This window comes from Artemia franciscana, chromosome 11 (genome assembly GCF_032884065.1).
Source record: "Artemia franciscana chromosome 11, ASM3288406v1, whole genome shotgun sequence".
NCBI classification, from domain to species: domain Eukaryota; kingdom Metazoa; phylum Arthropoda; class Branchiopoda; order Anostraca; family Artemiidae; genus Artemia; species Artemia franciscana.
The window spans coordinates 37,814,554-37,840,497 of NC_088873.1; the positions used below are offsets into that span (position 1 = coordinate 37,814,554).

The following is a 25,944-nucleotide window of genomic DNA, read 5'->3' on the forward strand; positions in this document are numbered from 1 at the left end:
ATTTAAATTTATGCGCAAGTGTTTTTTTTTTGTTCCCAACTCTTTCTCTCTACCGGAAATTTAATACTTTGCGTAAATACAGTTTTAATAATAAAATCTTGAGCCCTGAAAATACCAAGGACAAAGGACAGAATCCCCCCCGGGCTCATCTTAGGTCTATTTATATCTGAAGACCACGACTTATCTTGTTTATCAATTTAAATGCCTCTTCCCCTTAACATTGATCGAAATTATGAGAAAAGGGATTTTGTTCAAAAAGTTGAAAAAAATCAGTTTATCAAAAAGATATGGCTGCAGTTTCTTAAGAACGGCTGAGGTTATTAAGTTGGAACATTCAGGGCAGGTTCAAAACATGCTAGGGGACATCCAGCTCCCTTCCTATACTCTTTTCAGCTTCCCTTCTCCCATATATAGAGGAAAGTAAAAAGGGAGAGAGAAAAAGAAACGAAAAAATGACTACTCTTATAAAAAACAACGAAAAACAAAAACAAGAAGAAGAATTAGATGGGGAACGTTAATATTGTGATTTGAAAAATCAATTTTGGATCCATTGCATTAATTTCAATTCCCTGGATCCTTCTTAGGTGTATTCAACATTTTTATAAGAATTGTCGTTTACTTGTTTCAAAATTATGAAATTTTCACATTACCATATTTTTGTCAGTATTACCAGGTTGGAGCGCGAAAATAAATAAGCAAAACAAATTCGGTAAATTTGACAACATTTTTCTTCCAAAAAATTCAAACATTAGCAATCTCTTCGTTACCAAAGACAACCAACACCTTCAATGAAAATCTACGTCTTTTAAGCTGTTTTTTAGCTGATTTTAAGGCATTTTTTAGCTGATTTTTTATCCATATTTCTTTGCTTTTTAATTTACAAACCGCTGCTAACAAAACTGCACAACTGAATATGCAGATCTTTTTTAATTAAGCTTTTCTGAGTTTTAAAAATTTTTGAAATATATTTGGTTAAGCAAATTTTAACTTAACCAATTACATACCCAATAAGTTAACAAGCATCAAACTAATCTGACAGTTATTGAACATTAAACTGACAAGTTAATCTGACAGTTATATGAGTCAGACAGTTATTAAAAAAAAAAAGAAGAAAATTAGAGAAAGCAAAACTCACTGCTAATCCGTCAAGATAACAAATTGGGCTGCTTTTGAATCTGAACGCGGCATAAGGGCAAAACCTTTTAACAACTGAACACGGTAAAAAAAAAAATTAGAGTTAACGACAAACACCAATATAATATGGTAGTATCAAAGCAGTAGATGCATATGATTTCAAAATATAATCACTTTCAAGTGATAAAATATATTAACAAAATTTAATAAGCAAATAAAAACATATTAAATATTAACTTTTTAGTATGCTTTAGCACTTCATTAAATCACCCCAATAATTCCCTTACATGTAAAGAAGTAAATTTTTGAAAAAAAAAAAAACATTTCTCCGACTGGCAACATCACCTTTAGAAAATGAGACCTTTACAATACGTAGGACTATTTCAATATCGTTTGGATTATAAAACTATTTTGGTTTTCTTTTGGCAAAATTACCCTCTCCCCCATGACCCCTAAAATTAGAGGAAGGGTTGGTTTTTATTAATGTTTATTCTGCCCAACTTGAGATTTCCCATCAATCAGTATTTCCATTACCAAAGCCTTGTTAAAGATCCCAACATAATAATAAATTCCACTTATATAATATATTTTCAGTTGACAAAACTTCCGACCGTTTTACAATATGTAGCCCTGAATTTTCATTTTATACATGTTAGTAGCAGGGGCGTAATTTGATATGGGGCAGGGGGGACAACTGTCTCTGTTTACCCCCCAGCCGAAATTTAGTTTCTTCAAAGTCTTGTCTCAACTAAGATAAGCCTCCATAATTTGAGCATCCACAGAAACGGATTAGTCTTCTTTAGGATATCTTTATAGTACCTTTATTGTACTATATGGCTCATTTCCAAGTTTCCCCTTTCATTTTCACTTGATTTAGGCTAATTGGCTCCAACTTTACACGCCCCTCCCGAGGATTTCGACGAAAATACGCCACTGGTTAACAGTGAAACATTTGATTTTGACAACATAAAAAAAGTAGATGTCCTTGATGGTATTAATTTTTATGCTCATTGTTTTGGCCTATCGACCTATCAACTATCTGTTTCGGCCTGTCTTTTCGATTCATGTTCTGCAGGTAATTTTTAGTATGCAATTGTTCGTGGTTTCTGAGACCTGTCATACATCACCGAAAAAGACAATTTTGGTATCATTTCATAGCTGAGACTCAACTTTATTTCTGCCGAATCCTATTTTTCAAATTTGATGCAAATGGTTTTTTCGACAAAAACGGAGAACAAAGAAAAATAATTAAGAATAAGGCATAAGCAATTTATTCACTCGCTGAAATACACACAATTGTAGCACATTGATTCACTTTTGAAGCCATATTTTTCGATTAGTCATATATTCTCTGTAGGTAACAAATTACTTAGTAATATGATACTTTTTAGACTGAGAGATGCTGTAGACAAAGTTTTAAGAGAAGAACAGAGTATCTTTAGAATAGGTAGAGGTGTCAAAGACACCGCTACCTATTCTATAAGGTTAGAATACCTATAATTCCTATAAGGTTACATTACCTATAAGGTTAGAATAGGTAGATGTGTCGACAAAATTTTCACTCTTAGGTTAATAACTGAGAAGTGCCTGAGTTATCAAACACCTTTGGTCCTCAGTTTTATAGATTATGAGCAGACGTTCGAGTCTGTTGATAGAAGAGCTTTAGCGAAGATCTTATTCTTGTACGGTATAGCAGACAAATACATTAAAGTGATTAGTGCTATGTACGAAAATTACACTGCTGCGGTTAAGGTAGGAAATGAGGTTAGCAGCTGGTTTTGTATTAAATCGGGAGTAAGCAGGGTTGTGTTCTATCCCCCTTTATATGGATCATTTTGATGGACTTCGTGTTAAGGAGCACAGAAAGGGCAATGGGAGACCACAGAATCAAATGGGAGGAAAAACTCCCCTAGACTTAGATTATGCTGATGATTTAAGCATACTAGATGAAAGTGTGAACAAAATGAATGAACTTTTAGAGGTTTTGCGAGATCAGGGTGCTATAAAAGGTTTGAAAATTAATGTTAAGGAGACTAAGTCACTAAGGCTAAGAATAAGTGAAGATGAAAATGTGACGTTGGGTAGCAAAAAGATTGATCAGGTTGACAACTTCACTTACTTTGGTAGTATTATTAGTAAAGACGGTTGAAGCAGTGAAGATGCTGAAAGTGTAATGGCCAAGGCTATTGGAAATTACAGTGATGACATTGGTCGAAAATATAGGGGTCTGAAGCATGAAAGGCGCTCCAACAAGTGGATGAAGATTTGCTAGATGTTTTCGAAAGAAATTGCCTACAGATTGTTCTGGGTACCCGGCTGACTGACCGTATTTCAAAAATTAGATTGTACGAAAAGTGTAATTCAATCCCGCTTTCTAGGGCTATAATGAGAGAAAGGTTGAGATGGCTAGGACACGTTCTGCGGATGAAGGCTGAAAAATTGCCGAAGATTTTTGTTTTCGGCCAACCGTCTCAGGGCTCAACGGACAGCAGGTCATCAGCAGTTGCAGTGGGAGGGCATCATAAAGAAAGATTTAAAGGACATGGGAAAGAATGGGAAATATGATTGGGGTGGAGGAGGAGCGTGCGTAGCTGTCTTGGGCTCAGGCGGCTTGGTGCTGCGATGAGTTGTTAGTAGTAGTAGTAGTAGTAAACAGGAATCGTAAGATTTGAATCCTTTTATATGGAAACAGGGACAGTGATTTTACTTCTTAATAGCATTATAAGTGACAGAGGTGGTTTTAGGGAAGGGACAGAGGGGATACTTGCTGTGGGCGTAGAAATTTTAAGGGGGGGGGTGCAAGATTTTAAATAAATAATCTAACGCTGATAACAATTATATAGTTTTTGAAATTTTATTTTTACGTAAATAAAATAGAGGGCGCAGATATTAATCATAAATAATTCATATATTAATGCTCGACTGATAACATGAAAATAAATTACGAAAAAATTACTATAATTGCAATAATAAAACAACTTTAATAATAAATTTAAAATATAAAAAAAAATTATTAACTAATTAATAAATTTAGAATAGTTTTGTTAACAAATGAAAATTTTGCTAAAATTTGGGCTGAAAATTTTGTTGGAGATAGAAGGATGGGGGGGGGGCTAATCAAGACTTTGTCCCGGGCACAAGAGAGGCCAGAAGCGACACTTAGAAAAGAACAGCTTCTGAATATGAATGATCGATAACATTCTTTGCCGAATAATTGGGCATTTATTTTTTAAGTCCAGGCTTGATTCAGAATTAATTAACTGCAACTGTCATGGCCTTATCCAGGGGAGGGGGGTTGAACCAGGGGTGATTTTCACCCAATGAATAAAACAAAAAGATAAAGCATATATTTTGATAAAGACTTACGCTCAGTGCAAAAGAAAAACAAAACGTTCGAAGTAACCTGAATAAAGGAATGTTGCCAAATATTGAAATAATTCTAACTTTAAAATGACTTTTATTGTATGGTAATTACCCAAATTGTTTGGAAACCCTTTGTTCGGAAACGCCACCCCAAATTCCTCTGCTGTAACCTTCTGAATTTTTCAAAAAGTCGAAAATCATTTTTTCCCAAAAACACTAATCCTAAAAACGGGTCATGGGTTTAATATTGATCAGATTCACTTAGTAGTATAGTCCCTGAAAAAAAGACCCCCACTTTGGATTTTTTGTACTTATTAGGTATTGACAACGAACCTGTATCGGAACCTCAGGTATTACCACTAAGAAATTCAAAATTCAACCTAAAGAACTCTGGGACTCAATAATTGGAATTCTGGGTCCTGTAGTCCGAGTTTAGTGTCCAACAAATCGATCCCGGAGTCCAAAGGGTATATGCCTGGAGTCCCAATGTTGAAAGCCGTCGCTAATATCTTATCAAAACGAGAAACTAGAAGATATGAATTCTTGTTTTCAGGAGATGTTGTTTCAGGAAAAAGTAATTTTCGAGTATTTCTTAAAAAGATCTCAAAACTTAGATTATAGACATTTATGTCTCCCAATACAACGATATAATTTAAACTCAGAACAAATAGAAATAAAATAAAAATCTGGATCTGACCCAGTGAAAGAGAAAAAAAACCATTGGTATCATATGTCCTCGCCAATGAATTTTAACATAATTAAAAATTTAAAAATAAAATAAAAAATTTAAAAATAAAAAAATAAAAATTAGTTAAAAATTTCACGTAGCTTCAAAATTTTGAAGTATTCACAGGTTTGAAAATTTTCAAAAAAGATTTCACTGACGATTTGAAAATTTTAAAAATTCATAGCTTTAATATATTTAATATAGCTTGCACCTTTTTAATGAAAAAAAAAGCATCAGGCAATCTTTATAAAACTGCCTATTAAAAATAAAAACTGAGTTTATTTATTATTCTAAGTTATTCGATTTGTTTGAAATGGCAGACCCTACAACCTATTCGAAGCTATTTAACTGGGTTATGCTTTTAATCAGATTTGATTTGTTTTTTGATGTTCTTATACTTTCTATTTTGTTTTAAATCTCTACTCGATTTTTACTTTTTATATGGTGATTTATAAGTAAATGATTATTTGCACTAAATAAATTATATTATTGAATTAATTATTATTACAGATGATATTCCCTTCCAGACTGCAGATCTTCCGACAAAAATTAAATTAAAAAATTGAATAACATCAAAAATTAAATAAATCTTGAATGACAAAAATTAAATAAAAAATTATTATAGAAAGAATAATACTTGCTACTTGGGTGGGTAGACGTGGTAGTTTGACAACTGGAGTTCCAGGTCTTGAATAAAATAGTTAATAAACAAACTGGGGAGTACAACAGAATGAGAATAAGGGGATTACCCCCATAGACTTTGGTAAAAGGTGCCAAATAGTTTCTTTTACCTGTATTTTAAGCCACGTCTGCGAGTCAGAGAAATATTTTTCAGCTTTTTAGGAGAAATATCTTTCTAACAGCACTATTACGACCAATTTAAGAGCCAAAGAAATATTTTGGGGACCTGGTGAGGGATTGAAACCAAGTAACCTTGGATAAGGTCCTGATTGTGAAAATAATATGAAACTTAAATTTTTCTGTTTTTACCAAGATACCTTGGTTGTTCACGCTTGTATGACAAAATTAAACAAAAAATAAATATAGAAAGAAAAATACTTGCCACTTGGGTGGGTAGGCGTGGTAGTTTGGCAGCTGGAGTTCCAGGTCTTGGATAAAACTGATTAATAAACAAACTGGGAAATTTGTATTCACTACACAGTTTCATTGTCTCTTCAAAGTCCTCGTCAGTTTCTGTAGGAAAACCACAAATTATATCGGTTGCCACATATAACCTTGGAATTCTAAAAAGGAGAAAAAAATTTCAAAGCAGACCAAGAAAATTGAAGATATTAAACTATGAGTGGGTATTTATTTGGGGTGATTTAAATAAATGTAAGTAAAAGAAAAAGTCAAAGCAAAACAAAAGATATCAAACATAAATGATATAATCATGACAACATAATACATAATGAGATTATAGAAAAAAAAATCAGATCAAACATAAACGATATTATCATGGAAATGTAAAAGATTAACAAAAATTATTTTAAATTAAGAACAACAAAAGATATTAGTTAAAAATAGATGGTTAGTTGTGGGGGTAATATAAGCAGACATAGGTGGAAAAAAAACACATAAATAAATTAAAAAGATTGCGGAGCTTACCCAATAAGTACCTATCAAAATAAATCTTTAAAAAAAATAGGCACAAAAAATTAACATGCCAGCACTACCCCTAAAGTTGAAGTATTATTAGAATTTTTTTCTGAAAATGTAAGTACGATCTGATATTATCATCTGATATTATAAAATGATATTATCATCGCTTTTAAAGGATAAGCAAAAATTAACTTGAAATCATACACGTTAAGGAGACTAAAAATGTTATTTAAAAGATGGATGGGTAGTTGTGGGGGTAATATAAGTAAATGTAGGAGCGAGAAAAACGTGTAAATAAATAAATGAATTAGAGTTTATGAAATAAGTGCCGGGACTGAATTCATCAAAATTTATTTATTGAACAAATATGTTCATTGAATTAACATGCCAGCATTACCTCTTAAGTTGAAATATTATTTGCGTACGGTTAGCTCAAGCTTAAAAAGGATAAAATAATCACATATAAAGGATAATCAAAAAGTAATTTGAAATCATACATGCCAAGCGTGTATGATTTTAGGTCTAAAAATTAAATTTTAATGATGTAAGTCTTGAATAAATATCTCTGAACGATCATGAGCCAAGAGAGATACAAAACGTCTTCATAAAGTCATTATGGTCCACTAGCATATATCCGTCAGAGCTTTTGTTCTCCATCAATCACGTGTATCAATTTCTTGAAATAAACTTGACACATAGAAAATGTTTTAGTACCAAAAGGAAGACTACGTACCAATACGGACTCAGTCATTGTTCAGAAAAATCTGAATTAATAGTTCAGAAACGCCATCTGTCATTTTTATTATTTCGAAGAAGAAATGACGATTTTGACACACAAAAAATGTTAAGAAGCAAGAATAATCTGATATGTCTTCAATCCAAAACTAATAAGCAGACTCGAACCAAAACTAACTGAGTAGTGAAGGTAATATTTTCATGGGGCCTTGAGAATAATAGGTAAAAATAGGGGTAAACTGCTGCTAGTTTTAGTCACTGTCCAGGCACTGGTCGCCTTACCCATCTAATCATGAGGGAGGGTATTTTGTGGAATACGCTGCAAAAGTCATACCACGGGTTGATCCCTCAGGAAATATAAAACGACTACCGTGGCAAAAGAAAAGATCCTTTAAGGATTAATCCTTGGTGGGAGAAAAGAGTTCTCTTACTAGGATCTGCCGCTTACCACTGATGGCTAACAAGTGACGAGTGACCTTCCCCCCTCTTTTGAGAGGGGAGAAGCCAGTCTAAAGTTGACAGGATGAGTGAAAACAATGATCACAATTGTAGCAATGGAACAATAGTGGACACCAGAAATTGAGAAGGAAGATTCTTCTAAAAAGAAATTAAAAGAAGAGATAGACAAGCCCTATTTCAAAATACCGCGCCTAAAGAGGGCATTGGTGTTACACTATTATTTTTTGGGGATTTGGAGGCAATAGGCCTTTTTAACCTAGGCCTCCACTCTGTTTTTTAAGTCGGCCATAGTTATAATAATAATAATTACCAAAACCAATGAAAAAAATTCCAAGCTTAAGACAGGCCTTCTCGGTCATATTCTAAACCTTAGAAATAGGGAATAATTCTGTATAGGTGCTTGAAAATACCTTTCAAGGATATCATTTGGGGTGAAGATCTATTCTGGAAGCTTCATTCAAATAATACAGCTATTTGCAAGATAGCAAAAGGAAAAATTCAACAATTTCACCAAAAAGATAAAAGATAACAAATGGTAAAAGATAAAAGTCATATTAATAATAATAATAATTTATTTCTTACCCACAACAACACTTAAAAAGTATTAAAATGTGGAGTAGAAACAATTAAATACACACAAAAAAGCAAAACATACAAAAAATGAAAAGTAATGACAATAGAATGCAAGATAGCAAAAGGAAAAATTCAACAATTTCACCAATAAGATAAAAGATAACAAATGGTAAAAGATAAAAGTCATATTGAGTCAGAAAAAACAAGAGATACGAAATTGATTCGAACAGTTTAAAAAAGTATTGGCAAGACATAGTTCTAAAAATTTCCTTACGACAGTAGGGATAGAACTTGAACACCCATGATTTAGTGGACAGGCTCTCATCCCCTGTGCTATCGTAGGGTATCCTTAAGTTAAATTTATCTAAGAGTTTGCTCACATTTTTTCGTAGAAGAGTTATAATAGATAATCTACAACCATTTCATTGTTTAGCTGTCAGCAGACTTGAGGTTTTATTTATAAACATGAATTGTCAAACATTGTCAAACATGTCAAACATGTCAAACATTGTCAAACATGTCAAACAAAGATTGTCAAACATGAAAAGGTACTGTATCAGTATAACACAGGTAACAAGCGGCGAAAAAAAAGAGAATAAAATCAAAATGTATAATGCTATCCAATCGCCGCAATTTCGTCTCAGTACCACTCTGCTTCCGCAAATCCGGAATATTCCGGATTAGAATCGGATTAGAATATTCCGGTTAGAAAACCACATTACCCTGCTTTCAAGAGAGATAATTGTCAATTCCAATAAATTATTAAACAAGCTCAAAACTGAGCTGATCATTCGTCATGCTGGCTTAGATCAACTTGCCAGTGAGATTAGCTAGCACCCTTGGGATATGCGTCATGGCTAAACATTACGTAAGATCGGTAATTCATAAAAAGACCTGGGTATAGACGAGTCAGGAAACTTTCCCTCGGAAAACCGACTAAATTCCAACTAAAAATCAGCTAGTTATATTTTCAGGTAGCGCAACTAGCATTGGCAACTCTGTATTGAGCAGCTAGGTCTATTAGCGACACAATTCTGCTGTCATCACCCTATTGCCCAAAAAGGCAATATACATAATTGAGTGTTTCTTGATTTCACGAACAAATGATACCAATTCAATTTGTTATAAAAAGAAAACTATCGAAAAAAGGAAAAAAAGGTAGAAGAAAGAGTGTAAAACAAACCTTTCTTTAAGAAAGTCAACAATTTTTTTGAAATCAGCAATGTAGTATTCTCGTTTCATATCATTAAGAACGGAATCACTTGCAGCTTGAACTGGGACATGCAAAAATGAATAAACACGTGGGTGATTCAGTATCACAGCCATTGCCTAAAAAGAATAAAACATTAATTTTAGTATATCATAATCATGATATATTAAATAATACAAAACACAAGGGGAAATCAGCATTTTATCCACTGATGAATAAAGAGTTAACTGCAGTATACCATAAGTGTGGTATATTAGACAACATGAAACAAAAGGGTGATTCAATATTTAAACAACTGCCTAAAACAAACTCAGTATTATAAACATTATTTATCAACAATAAAAATCAGCTGCAAAGGCCATTGTTATGGCATATCACACATGTATAAAACACGACGTCAACCCAAACACAAGGGTGAGTCAGAATTATAGGCAATGCCCCCCCCCCCCAAAAAAAAAGAACGAAAATCAAGTGTACTATACCGTACTCATAGCATATTGAATAACTATAGGTGATTAAAACGCGAGGGTGATTCAATATCGTAACTAGGGCCTAAAATAATATTAAAATCATCTGCAATTATTACTATGAAACACGAAGGCGATTCAGTATTATAGCTATTGCTCAAAAAGAATAATAAATCTACTGTAATACACCATATCTATGGTATATTACATTACTATGCAACATTACTATGCTGTATTACATTACTGGGGGTGAATAAAGTATGAGGATGATTCTGTACTTCAGCTATTGCCCAAAAAGAATTAAAAATTCAACTCAATTACAACTATAAAAGCCAAGACTGATTCGTGGCCATTGTCTATCAACTAATGGTAAGTCAGCGGATATGCATCTATTATAAGTTTCCCATTCTCTTGGGCTGAGATTTTCACAAGAAAACATAGCGTTACATAAACTGACGACCTAAACTATTAATTACAACTACAAAAACCAAAGGTGATCATAACCGTTGCCTATCGTCCAATATTAGGGGTAGTGGTGGTCACCTTCCTATGGTACTTTTTAAAGGGAGGCTTTTCGGGGGAAACAGAAGCCACATGTACGTATATAAAATATATATATATATATATATATATATATATATATATATATATATATATATATATATAAAATATTACTGACATATAATACTTATTATGTGCCATTATTCCTATTGCCTGTCTGTAGATGTGCGTCTGAAACTCAATTTTTAATACGTCTTTTTTATAGGGGTGACATAAGTTTAAAAAAGACCTTTCTTTACCAAACTACCGAACCACGACTTCAAATAATTATGGTCTTCTAAGAGGGAACAAATACCTAGCATTACCCCTCCCCCGTTCCACTTTAGGGTGCGTATACTTTAGTTTCAATTAAAAAATGCTTACTTCTAAGTGCTCCAATATGTAAGGCGGGTTGGTCATACCCAGACGAAGCATACAGCCTTGTGGTATAACCTCACATAAACTGGTCAAAAGTTCAGGAAGTGATGAGCCAATATCCCTTCCATAAGCCCCTGTGTCTTCAGAAGTCAACCAGATTTCCTTTACTCCTTCAGTAAAAGCTTGCTTAGCCCGAGCTACGATTTCATCTAAAACAAAATTAGCGTTAAAATCCAAGAGAAATAAAATTCCAAGGGAAGTTCTGGAAGAAAAAAAAAATGTTAGTTCCTTCGTATCAAGGTCACTGAGTCATCAAGCCCCATAAAACCTTGCTTCTGTATCAATGTAACTCAATAGGCAACTTTAAACTGTCACATAGGAATACCGTACCAACGTTTTAACATCGGGGCTAATTTTTAACGCAATACTAATTTTGAAAAACAAAATCAACCTTGTCCATATTTTTCAGAACCCCCCGTCTTATCACCTTCACACCCGTTTTAACCTGACGAGACCAGCTAATCTCTATGGAATAGTGAAAAACAAAATTCAAATACGAGACTAGGATGTGCCAGATCATCTTCAGTGCTATTTAAATGTGTCTATGAATAAAATTTAGCGTTAAAAAGATTAGAATTTGTTCATGACCATATTCATTGATTTTCAAATGAAATTAGCTTCCCCAGGAGATAAGATAACCTAGAGAAAACTTCAAACCCGTTACATGTCTGGGGTGCCAAGCAGAGATCATTCCAATGCGCTGCTGCAAGTTAAAAAAAAAACAAACAATTAACACCAGAGCCTGGCCTTACCTGATAATATAAATACGACAGAGTCTGGCAGTTAGGTTCACTTAGGTAACCAACCCCTGACAAAGGTCTTCTGGTGGCAGACGAAATTATACAAGCAATGTTTTGCACTTGGGTATATCCTTTACACCAATAATCTTAACATCATAGAAAAAACATTCCAAGTGTTGCTGTCTCATAAAGTCTTACTTAATACTTACTTAGCCTTCCTTACAAAAAAAAAAAAAGAAAAAAAAGTAACATTTGCAATTTTAAACTGCTAACTCACGATTTATAATGGTAACTAACTGATAGGAGGGTGTAAAGACGGTAGATTTGAAAAGACTGGGATGGAGGAGTGTGCGTAAGTGTGTTGGCCTCAGGAGGCTTGGTAATACAGTGAGTTTTTAGTAGTATTAGTAGCTGACGATTTATTCAGGTAAGAGGGGATGACCAAGAAAAGAAGCAGAAAGAAGATCAAATAATTCTCACAATCAAATGATATTCTTTTTTATTGAAAAATTCCTTTTCCAAGACATAGGAAGTTTTTTTTCATCCGACTTTTGAATTGTTGTTTGATGATAGTAAAATAGTCCTCCAGTCTGAACAGGTAAGTCCTCCAGGACTTACCTCCAGGACTTCTGAATAGGTAAGTCCTTCAGTCTGAAGGCAGCAGCATTAAGGTATAGTACACAATCAGAATGATAGTATTTGAACTGTGAACAGAGTTGTGAACAGTTCAGCTCCTGCAGTACTACAATTGCCCAAATTTGCGTGCTACACAGCGATTTTCGGTGATATAGTAAACAAAAATGCCTGTAATCGTACTAAAATAGTACTTTCGTGCTATTTTAGCAATATTTTAGCAACCCCGAGGACGTGCTACACATCATGAAATAGTGCTAAAATAGCACTTTCGCGCTACAGGTTGCAACCCTGACCGTGAAGCTACTTGAACAAAACCAGTTAAACTGACATGCGGTTATACTTCATGAGCAACAATACGAATCATATTTTCAAAAAAAAAGAAAAAAAATGTGAAAAATACAGTCAGAATTGGAAATCAAGCAGAAATTAGTAAATCAGGGTACAGTATTTGCAGACAGTAGATGGTTAACAGAGTTTGAAAATATCAGTTTTCCTATCGTGTCCATTATGAATCACCTTCGATCATTCGCGCCACAGTCTGATTTTATGCTCGTACATGAAGCCAGAGATTTGCTATTCGAGTCTGGATGTCCGTTGGAGAGAGTTAACACTTTGATTAAGAGCTCGAACGTAAGTCGATGTCTACGTCCCAAAGAAGTTCAAAGAGCAAACCCTTTTCTTTGTGCGGACCAAATCAGGAGCTATAACTGTCGCTTTCGGGAGAATTGCACTTTTGGCATTGGTATGTGTATCATAATGGCATCGGAAAACGCCCACATGGACCAAGATATTTTTGTTATTAGTCCTGGATTTTTAGTCACATACCGGATGAGAAGAGGTTGCATAAGTAAACTTCCATCTGACATTATATAAGGAATTGGCATATTTCATTATATTCCGGGTCGCAGCGGTGGCTAGCCACCTAGTAAGAGACGATCACGTCAGCTACTAAGCAAAAAAAAGAGCCAGAAAAGTAGAACCACATCAAAACACATAGTAAACTTTTAGAATCGCCTTGTCCTACACCTCTATATCGGAAATTTACAGCTCCTTTTCTTGAATTTTTTACATTTAAGAACGAACTACAATATTATGCATTACTAGCAACCTAACTTACGTAGCTTTCTGATTCTCTGAGACTCGTCTCTTACTATTCAAACTAAGGAACAGCCGTAGGCTTTCTGTTGTTTGTAATATAAAGGACCTATATACCTCATTATAGTAAAGAACGATTGAAAAATATTATAGTAAACAAAGAACTCTTGCCCATGGTAACTGAAATGTTCCTGGTTCCAGATATATTCCGGATTGCAGTGGTTTGAATAAAGACCTATTACAATGCATATAGAAACCGACACAAATTAAATAACACTTTGTAAAGTCTTACTGAAGCACCAGTGAAGTCTTAATGAAAACAGACTTATCTTCTGGGTAGTTATATTACGTTGATCATAAGGATCGATACAATTTAGATAACAATTAGTAAAGTCTCACTGAAGCGCCAGTGAAGTCGAACTGGAGACGTACTTATCTTCTGAGTTGAGATCTATTATGTTGCTCATAGGGATCGATACAACTTAGACAGTGCTTTGTGAAAATTTACTGAAGGGCCAGTGAAGTCTTACTGAAAACAGATTAATCTTCTCAGCAAAGATATATTACGTTGCCCATAAGGATCGATAGAACTTAGATAACGCTTTCTGAAGTCTCACTGAAGCGCCAGTGAAGTCTTAGAAAACAGAATAATTTTACGAGTAAATATATATAGCATTGGATATAAGGATCGACACAACTTAGATAATGCTTTGTGAAGTCTTATTAAAGCGTCAGTGAAATCTTACTGAAAGCGGGCCCATTTTTTGAGAAGAAATTTATTACAATCCATAAAGGAAACTTTGATACCGCTTTCAAGTTGGCGAAAACCTAAAGAAATCAATGCAAAAACCAGGAGGATTTTAAATCCCTATACATCCCCAAATGAAAAAGTTCACACCTAAAAGACCTGAAAAATCCCTATTTTAGGAGTATGATTCCTAAAGCAGAAACCATGAGTGAGAAGCTCATTACGAGTTTTAAATCTTTTACCTGGTGGATAGCTCCCTAATTCGCCACGAGCGTGCTTTGTTTTACAATAGGTGCATTGATTCAAGCATCCTGTGCTAATGGCAATAATTTCTATTAACGGGTTTCGACGAATCTTCGGTAGTTCCAATGATGCACCACCTACTTTCTTCCCTTCGACCTTCTTTGAGCCCAGAAGACGAACTGTATTACCTAAAAAGTGAAACAAAATTATCAAATAATTCAAGAAGGACTTAACCCAACTTTTAACCTCAGCAATGTGGGTTGCAATTGCAAAATTGTATTCTTCATCTCCACGGTGATCTAAAACAAGAAGAATAAATCTTGTCTGTCTAAACGAAGTTGCAAATTACAACGTAAAAGGAACGCTAGAACTAAATTTTAACCCCACAGATTTCGAATCACTCACAGATTGTATATAGAAAAACATGTGAAAATATTCAATACTTTCAGATTGAAAAAGGTATCTCGTGGTCAGAGCAATTACGCCCCCCCTCTAAACTCAAATATAAGCAAAAAACGAATCAAAGTGAAAAATTTGATCGAAGCGGGCTATTCCCCAGCCGTTGTGCCTCTCCCAGGCCACGATGCCCTGGGCAACTGCCCCCCCCCTAGGAACAGCTCTGCTCTTGATTTTCTTTCAACTTTTGACTAAACCCTAATGGTTCACTTACACTGCTCAGCAATCAGTTTAGGGTGTGATTGACATGATTAAGAAAGTTGAGCCGAAAATAGTAAGAAAGGTGGAGAAATATCTTAACAAATTTTAAAGGTCCAAACGGTTGTAATACATTTTGTTAGATTATGGTATTAATACTAACAACTCACCACAGAACCAAGCCACTTGAGGCCAACACAGCTACGCAAGCTCCTCCTCCCTCCCATTCTATTCACACTTCCCTCTTTACACCCTCCCAGGAACTTCCCATTTCCTTTAAATGTTCCTTCATGACATCCTCCCACACCAACCGGGGACGACCTTCTTCACGTTTATCCCTAGATGGTTGGCCAAAAAGGACAATCTGAGACAATGCATTTTGAACAACACCGTCACGTATTATTCTCATCTTATTTCAAGCAGCAAAACATTTTGTCGAAAATATTTCATATTTTGAATAATACATTTTCTTTTTTCCATCTTATTTCAAGAGGCAGTACATTTTGAGCAACACCATTATATTTCAAACAGCAAAACATGTCGAAAATATTCCACGGATACCCTTTCAAATGAACCATTTCAATTTCATCTACAATCCACGTGAAGAAAAGATTTTACTTGTTGCTCAAGATGAAGGAGTGTAATTCTCCTATCAAGTTTTGCTATAGTGTGACTCTAAAGGCGTAGTTTCTGAAAAATTAAGCGAGAAAAACAAGTTTTAATTTCAACAAAGCAGTGAACAAAAGATAAAAACAAAACATTACTTTAATTAAAAAACAATCCGAATTTTTCGGCCCACTTCCGGGAGCCTTTCTCAACAGGAAAGAAACACAAAAAAATTTAAGCAAGAAAAAAATACAGCTGTTTTAAAAACAACACATAAAAACTAAAAAAAATTTAAACAAGAGAAAAAACAGTTGTTTTTTTAAAATAACACCAAAAAGACGAAAAAAGACAATTTCCTTACTTGACACTTCTTTTTATATTTTGAATTTTTGTTACTATCGGCTTTCATTCTTTATTATGGTACCCCTAAGGGGTCAAAAATGATTTGAGAAAAATAGTCTTTCGATTGGATATTGAGAACCCTAATTAAAGAAATAATATTAAATTAAAAGAAATATTAAAGAAATTTAAGAAATAATTAAATTAAAGAAAATATTAAAGAAAATAAAATAAATATTAAAGAAAATTAAAGAAAATAAATTCATTAAATTAATTAAAGAAAATAATTAAAGAAAATAAATAAATTAAAGAAATTAAGGATAGGCCTAAAGGGCCTAATTAAAGAAAATAAATACAAAGGCATCTTGGACACTGTCATTTTTTTTTTGTTTTATTGAAACAATTTTGTGCAACAATTACTTCTATTTATCTATTATTATCATTGTTCTTGTTTGTAATAATAAATAATTTTTCTTGTTTAGACTCACTTTCAAAATGGACTAAAGATTAGAAAATAATTTTTTCGATAATCTATGAATATTAGAGGCAAGGCTATAGTGTTCTATAAACGCTATAGTTTTCCTGTCTTCTGGTGCACTTTCCTATAAGAAGAAATAGTTATTAACGCGTTGAGAATTGAATTGATAAATTATAGGAATTTAAATTAATTATCAATAAGTATAGTACATAAGTAGGCTATGTGTGTATAGTACAATAAGTATAGCATGTACGTGTGTCTGCATATATAGGCTATATATACATATACATACATATATATATATATATATATATATATATATATATATATATATATATATATATATATATATATAATATATATATATATATATATATATATATATATATATATATATATATATATATATATATATATATATATATACATTCATGGATGTACACAGAGGAGTACAGGAAATAAGAAAAAAAATACTAAAAAATACAAAATTCCACTTTTCACGAAAAGGACGGCAATAAGTAGCTCACAATGCTCATAATAACTCATGAATATATAATAAAGAGCGTACGATAGCTCATTAGTGCATAATACTAAAAACACTCATAAAACATAACCCATATCACTCATAATACATAACGCATAAATAGCTGTTTTTATTAAAGCTATTGCGACAGAACTATTTTTCCCTTAAACAAGACAATTAAGACGAAAATTAACTCTAATTTCACTAGATCGTCTATGAAATCAGTCATATTGTTGACCTATTTTAACTGTAAAATCAAATATTCTGAATTTTCGTATAATATACCGATTTTTGAACCATAGTGGAATTCCAAGAAAATATTTACAAAAACGGAAAGAGTACATGCGGATACGCTTTTTATCACTTTTACTTAAAAACTTCAAAAATAGAACGACGAAAAATACATTAGGTGCAAACATTGAACCATAAATTATAGCGAGTGTTCGTTTATCTAAATGACCTTTCACCCTGACTAACAGGCAATAAGTTTTCCTAGTTTTTCCCAAGACAGACGACAGATACAACTCCGCGTATTGACGGGCCAAAAGGCAACCCAAGGTATTTAATGCAATCTTTATCAAAAATATTCAGTGATCCCACCCTAATTGAATGACGCTGGAAATCACTATTATTATTTGCAACTAGAAATTCTGCTTTAGTAGGTTCAATCTCTAATCCTATCTCCCGTAGATGTGAATATTAACTGCATTCTGTATTGATATTAAATTGTCCGAAAATAACAAAATATTATCAGCATACGACAAGTGGCCAATGTTGATATCGTCAATTACATGTGGGGGTAGGTACCGTGTGGTTGTTCTAATTGCGTTATTAAACACGAAGGGGCTACGAACTAACCCTTGTTTTACTCCACGACCTAAAAAAATTCGGTCTGAAAGTCACTCTCCCGAAAAAATTTTCACAGATGAATTACCATACGAACCTGTCAAACACTGGCTTATAAATGAGTTCACTCCACTACGCAACAATGATAATAAGCGTGGTTATGCAACATACTATCAAACGCTTTTGAAATATCAACTTCACACATAAATAGCTGTTCTTTAAAGTTATGATCGCGTTCCAATATTTCTAGAAATACTGCGTGTGCATTTTGAACCCCTACACCCCTTCGAAAACCCAACTGATGGTCCCCACATCCCATTTTGATGATAAATATGGGAGTAACATATATTCAAATAATTTACTAATAACAGAACAAAATGTTATAGGTCTATATGATGAACAATGCAAAGGATCCTTTCCCTTCTTGCATATACAAACTACTTCACCTTCTCATGTCACAGAAGGGACATAATGCTGGGCTACTACTATTTGATATGATTACGTAAGATGCTGTAGTAGTTTTGAAGTATCTTACAAAAGGTGTTCTGGTAACAAACCATCTGGATATGAGGCCTTCCCACATTTTAGTGATCTAATTTGGATCAGAACCAAAGACGAAAAAAAAACAAAGTAGGTTTTTATATAGGTTCAACTGAGAAAAATGCTTATATAACAATTCACGATAACTCAATTCAGTTGATGGTGGGTTGGACGAAAATACTGAAGTAATGTGTCCATACCATTGTTCTAGCGGATATATACATATATATGTATATATTTATGATTTTTGAGTCTACTGCTCAGTAGGGACCTTCCCCAGGCCAATCGGCGTATCCCCAGGAGAACACTCTACAGATATGTAGGGTACCTCCATAGGAGGCACGGACCAATGGGAGACCTTGTCCTTGGAGGTCCGTAATAAAAACTGGGACATCCTTGCCCGGGGCCATAAATACAGGTGGAGGAGTAAGAATACTCAAATGCACACTCAACAGGGCCCACCGGTGTGTACATACTTCTTGTGAGTTACAAACCTTTTCCCAGTAATGGGTTAAATTGGATGGTGATGCAGAACACCATCGTGGGAGGACCCTCTATAGGAGGGTCTTACCGGTGCCGAAAACGATGTTTTGACCAAGATGGGCCAAAGAATGCACAAAGCATCCATTCCTACTGGAGGTCCCAGGGACTTCTTGCTGTCCGGTTCTAAGCCAACTTAAGCGCTTCGGTGTAGATATGGGAAGATGTGCTGGTCTCCGTTCTGCACTGGTATCCAGAACCATTGCTCTTCCTGAGTCCAAAGAAATTTCGATGATTTAGAGAATATGAAAATTGGAACTTGGAATGCTACGACGTTAAAAAATTACTATCGTATCGACATTTTCACTAACGAAATCAGATGATTTGAACTGAACTTATTAAGAGTTTCAGAACTCATATCCCAAGGACAGGAAGCATGAAATTAGGTCATATAGAATTAATTTAATCAGACAGGAAGGATGGGATACATAGACAGGGAGTAGGGCTCTTGATGAATAAGGAAGCTGCTAAGTCTTGTTTAGGCTGGGAAAGTATTAATAATAGAATACAAAACGCTCATTTTATGACTAAAAAATTATAGTAGTATATGCCCTCTGAAGTGATTCAGATGAATTTTAATTACAGATACAGGAGCAAATAGACAGGGTCCCAGGTGGAAATATGGTGTTTTTATTAGGAGATTTTAAAGCCCAGGTCGGTAAAAATAGGAATAGATGGTATCCTAGCCTAGGCAAATTCGGTGTAGAAAAAGAAAACAGTAATGGCTACACTTATGGAATTTTGTAGGTAGAACAATCTAGTTACAACCAATATGGTATTTGGCCACAAAATGGCCCATAAGTTAACATGGTATTCATGTGATGTTAAGACAGCAAACCTTATTGATTGTGGTATTGTAAACCAAAGACTGGCAAAATCAAGACAAGGTACTAGGGTGCAAAGGAGTGCTGTTACTGATTTTAAAAGTAAAGATCACCATCTAGTAGTGTCTAGGGTTGATATAAAGCTGAAATTTCAAAAGGGTAACTACCTCCCGGGAAGTTACGATGTTGATAGACTACAGGATGAAGATTTGAGAAAAACTTTCCAGGAACAGTTGAATACTAAACTGGAGAGTTTAAAACTTGACAATGTGGATGATGGATGGAATGATTTTTAGGAAAGCAATTTGTGAAGTTGCTGATGGTGTCTTAGGGAAGAGAGTTAGGAGCACAGCTAGGAATAATAGTGAAAAAGCTTTATATTTAATAGACAGGAGAAGGGCTTGTACAAGAACTATTTGAGCGATATATCATATGAAAACAAAAGGAATGTAAAGAAAGTGGTTAAGCATTAATATATGAACTAAAGAAGACAGTTAAAGAGAGATGGGCAAAACCTTTTGAGATTGCGTTAAACCGAGATAGAGTTGCAGGAAAAGATACAGAGGTAAATGAAAAAGTTTGTGATGCATTAGACGTGAAGGAAGATTAGTTTTGTGAGGAAGAATTAGCGACAGCATTAAAAGTATTAAAAAATAATAAGGCTCCAGAAACTCATAGTGTGATAAATGAGTTTCTTAAATATGGTGGCTCTGAGGTTATAAATAAGTTACTGAAGATTATGAATATGATTTTAGAAAAAGGGGAAATACCTAGTGATTTTAGCAAAACCTTAATTAAATCACTGTATAAGAAAGGTGATAATACTGAGTGTGGTAATTATCGAGGCATTAGTCTGGTCTTTTTAGGTAGCAAATTGCTTAGTTATATGATACTTTTTAGACAGAGAGAAACTGTAGACAAGGTTATAATAGAAGAACAGTTTGGTTTTAGAAAATGTAGAGGATGTGTTGACCAAATTTTTACTCTTAGATTAATAATTGAGAAGTGCCTGAGTTATCATACACATTTGGTCCTCTGTTTTATAGATTATGACCAAGCGTTTGATTCAGTTGTTAGAAGAGCTTTAGCGAAGATCTTATCCTTGCATGGTATACCAGACAAATAAATTAAAATGATGCAGCTAGAAATGATTTTAGCAGCTGGTTTCGTATTTAATCAGGAGTTAAGCAGGGTTGTGGTCTATCCCTGTTTATGTGGATCATTTTGATAGATTTTGTCTTAGGAGCAAAGGAAAGGCAATGAGAGACCAGGGAATCAAATGGGGAGGAAAAACTCTCGACTTAGATTACGCTGATGATTGAAGCATGCTAGATGAAAGTTTTAGCAAAATGAAGAAACTTTTTAGATGTTTTGAAAGTTCAGGGTGCGTCTTTTCAAGGTAACGAAAAGATTGATGAGGTGGACAGCTTCACTTACCTTGGTAGTATTACTTGTGAAGACATTGGAGCAGTGAAGACGTTAGAAGCAGAATAGCCGAGGCTCAGGGTGTTTTTCACAACTCAAAAAAAAGTTTGGAATAATAGAAAAATAAGTGTGAAGACCAAGATTAGAATTTTGGAAGCTACAGTGATGACAGTGGTTATTGATGACAGCTCTGAAACATGGGCGCTTCGAAAAGAGGATGAAGATTTGCTAGATGTTTTCCAGAGAAATTGCCTACGGATTGTTCTGGGTACCCGGCTGACTGACCGTATTTCAAATAGTAGGCTGTACAAAAAGTGTGATTCAATCCCACTTTCTAGGGCTTTAGTGAGAGAAAGATTGAGATGGCTAGGGCACGTTTTGCGGATGAAGGATGACAGATTACCAAAGATTGTCCTTGTCAGCCAACAATCTAGCGCCAAACCGAAAGCAGGTCGTCCACGGTAGGGGTGAGAGGATGTCATAAAGAAAGACTTGAAGGAAATAGAGACTTCCTGGGAGGGTGCAAAGAGGGAGGCTTTGAATAGATTGGGATAGAAGAGGAGTGTGCGTAGCTGTGTTGGCCTCAGGCGGCTTGGTGCTGCGGTAATAGTAATTGCGATAAATTGCAACTTGATCTACATAATTGCAATTCTACTCAATTGCTTACAGAGTCATTTACACTACCGAATCTAACCTACGTTAGTAATAAATCAGACAATTCATATTTGTTAAGTTTTAAGGAATCGGGCGAACATTTCGGGAAGGGGGAGGGGGGTAAAACCTTCCTCGATACGACCTTGGTTAATTACAAAGGTTTAAGGCAGTTACTGATTGCTTGTCACTGAATACATTTTATATAACTTTCTGCATATTCAAAAGCACACAAATATTTGTATGAAGCCAATGCATAAAAAAGGGGAAAAATATTAAAGAATAAAATTAACCAAGAAAACACAACTAGTTAAACTTTGTCGACCAGTAATGATTAAAATATTTTTTTTCTGATAAACCTCTCTCAACGAAAAAAAATGTATAGCTTGTAAGATCATACTAACACCCAAGAACTTTCGACATAACCAAAATGAAGATCGGTGCACGCAACAAGATCTTCAATGAATCGGTGTGACTCTTGACTTCAACACTGAGATCGCCAGCCCAAATGAGGATACATCCTCATGTGAACATCAAAACTCAAATTACTACTACTACTATTATTAACAATTCACTACGGAACCAGGCCACCTGAGGCCAACACAGCAACGGACGCTCCTCCTCCATTCCTATCTATTAAAACCCTCCCTCTTTTTACCCTTTGAAGAAGTTCCAATGTCCCTTGAATCTCTCTTTACGACATTCTCCCTCCCCATTTGGGTATGACATGCCTTTCGTTTGGGCCTAGACGGTTGGTCGACAAGGACATTGTTTGGTAATCTGCCATGCTCAGGTTGTCAAAACTCAAATTATAAAGTCCAAATTTAGATTAATCTTCCAGATACCAAAATTTGACAAACCTTTCAAAGTTTCTTCCACTACTTCAATAACTCGATCGATCTGCTGAACACCAATCATGCTAACGCCTTTCAAAAATCCTGCTCTAGGTGCACCCTGAGGTATGCATCCAGCTACCACAATTGGACGACCAACGCGACGACAGGCTTCAATCTCATTTCTATAAAGTAAATCAAAATCTCACAGTAAAGGTTAGCTACACAGAGGGAAAATAGGGGGAAATTCTCATCGTCTTTTTCCTCGAGATAAGTTCAACCTCCTTCCCGTCCAATAAAAGGGTAATTTAAAAATGCCGTAATCAGGTTTTTAGCAAGGGTTTCACAGAAAATTAAACCAGTTTTGAAAATAAAATGAAACACAAAATAGTTTTTTTTGGGAAGTTCTTGAGTTTTCCTATTTCGGAACCCAACAAAGTTGACCAGACTCAACCAAGCACAATAAGTGAGCACAAGCTAACAGTTGGTGGACATATACGGGTTGATGTATTCTATAAAAAAAGGTATTGGGTTGACTCTTTCTTTAACTGTTCACAGCAGTAGAGACTTCATACTGCGATAGCACCTCCGAAGCCTTTGACGAGAAGTAATAAATTACAGTTTATCAAGAAGTTTGTTTAGTTTTTTGAATCCTATATCCAACAACCATTTGATAACTACTAACTATTTCCATCCATTATAGTATGACTTGTACCCATTAATTTTGCCCTTCGCTTCTCGCTGAGGTGTAGTTTGCATCCTTTCAGTTTCCCCATGCATTCATGCGCAGAGGTGGTTTTAGAGGAGGACAGAGCACTTACCCCAGGTATAGAAATTTTAGGGGCACAAGATTTCAAATAAATAATCTAGCGGTTATAATCATTAAGTAAATTTTGAAATTTTATTTTATTAAAATAAAGTAGAGGGCATAATTAATACAGTAAAATAATTTACAAATTAATAAAATGAAACAAATTGAAATGATCAAATAATAATAATTTAAATGGTAAACTAAAAAATAATACTAAAATAGATCATTAATTAAATAATAAACTGAAAATAATTTTGTTAATATAAATGATATTTTTTGAAATAACTTGGCCTGGATACTGTGTGCTATGTTAACCTATTAAAGTTTGCTGGTTAACATAAAGTAATTCCTTTCAAATTATTAATTACTCCAAGCTAAACAATCTGTTTGCCTTCATGAATTTGTTCGAAGATGATTTGAATTCATAATTTTTTTTCATTGTTTATGGCTTTCCAGGAATTTATTTACGTCCTCATACTTTCATCTGTTAAAACCATTATCTCATAAACTATTGCTACTGCTACTATTCACTGCAGCACCAATTCACTGCAGCACCAAGCTGCTTGTGGTCAGAATTTAAAATAAACAATTTTATTTAAAATTTAAAATTTATTAAACAAAATAAACATGTTTATTTTAAATTTAAAATTTTTAAATTTAAAATAAACAGACTAGAATATTAAAGTAAATTCAACAGTAACTGAGATTTGAAGTTTATTCATAAAATAAATACATATTGAAATAAAACAAATTAAATAAAATAATATTCTCTAGAACTTAAGCCATTTTTTGTCGATTTTTTCTTATTATTTTTTTCATAATCCAAATAACATAACAAAATTTTCTCAAATTTTTCTTTTCCATTCATATTTCTATTTTCTTTGGTCGCAGTTTGATTTATCTTGTTATAGTCAATTCCATTCCAAGGATGCCTTTTTGGGCGTTACTTGAGATAGTAGAAGCCAGGGATGATTCCATATATGAAGATAGAGGGACACCCTGAACGGCAATGACACTCCCTTGCTTCAGGTCTGTTTTGGTTGCTTCCATATGTTTGTTACTTCCATAAACCACATAAATATGGCAATATCCTTTCAAATGAACAATTTATTACCATCTACAACCATGTGAAGAAAAGATTTACTTGTTGCCCAAGAAGACGGACTGTAATTCTCCTTGAGCAAGCATTGCTATAGTGTAATTCTAAAGGCGTAGTTTTTGAAAAATTAAGCGAGAAAAATGGGTTTTAATTTCAACAAAGCAGTGAAAAAAAGATAAAGACCAACCAACACTTTAATTAAAGAAATTCCGAATATCTCGGCCCCACGTCTGACAGCCTTTCTCAAAAAAAAAAGAAAAAAAAACGAAAAAAAAAAATTAAGTAAGAGAAAAACCGAAAAAATCAAAATCTCACAGTAAAGGTTATTTTTCCTCGATATAAGTTCAACCCCCTTCCCCTCCAATAAAAGGGTTAGTTAGAAATAACGTAATCAGGTTTCCAGCAAGGATTTCACAGAAAATCGAACCAATTTTGAAAACAAAATGAAACACAGAATAGCTTTTTGGGAAGTTCTTGAGTTTTCCTAGGAAAAGGAATATTTCGGAACCCAACAAGCAGCTAAATGTTGCCTAACGCTTTTCTAGTTCAAGGTTCCTAGCTTCGTATTCTTCCTTTATTCTAACATTTTTTTATTCTAAGAATCAAGACCTTGAGTTTCAAACAACCACTGCAGATTTTTTAAAGCGAATTTACTAAACAATGCTTATGTTTGCTTTTTAGTGTATATCGCAACTTAGAAATATACGTGATTCAAATGATAAAAGTTGTTATTTAATATTTGCAAAATAATATATTTTCATTAAAATTTTAATGATTTTCTGAAAATACCGATGGTAATCACCAAGAAATTTACCAAAAGAGATCTGAAAAGTGTTAAAATGAAAACGGCTGTTTCCTCCAGCCCAAGGGCCGAACTTGCATGCAACTATGATTACGGACAAACCTACAAATAGGAGGCCCCCAGACTAACCCAAAGAGCCCATCTATTCCCGGAATGGCCCAAAGGAACTTATCTAGATCCGATCAATGGACCCCCCCTGCCCTCCTACCGTGACAAACAGCTGACCAGCTCTATCATAGACATGATAAAGAAATCTAAAAAGA

The 25,944-nt window shown here is 34.2% G+C and overlaps 1 protein-coding gene across 7 annotated transcripts in view; it reads right to left on the reverse strand.

Annotated features, from left to right (window-relative positions):
• LOC136033178 (threonylcarbamoyladenosine tRNA methylthiotransferase-like) overlaps nt 1-25,944 on the reverse strand; it is a 70,170-nt gene that overhangs the window by 8,050 nt on the left and 36,176 nt on the right. For all 7 annotated transcript variants that reach the window (XM_065713874.1, XM_065713873.1, XM_065713872.1 and 4 more), the window contains 5 exons: nt 22,997-23,154; nt 14,710-14,898; nt 11,195-11,397; nt 9,777-9,922; nt 6,288-6,468 (listed from right to left, as the gene is read on the reverse strand). In XM_065713874.1, coding sequence (XP_065569946.1) covers nt 6,288-6,468; nt 9,777-9,922; nt 11,195-11,397; nt 14,710-14,898; nt 22,997-23,154 — 877 coding nt within the window. The remainder of the gene's footprint in view (nt 1-6,287; nt 6,469-9,776; nt 9,923-11,194; nt 11,398-14,709; nt 14,899-22,996; nt 23,155-25,944) is intronic.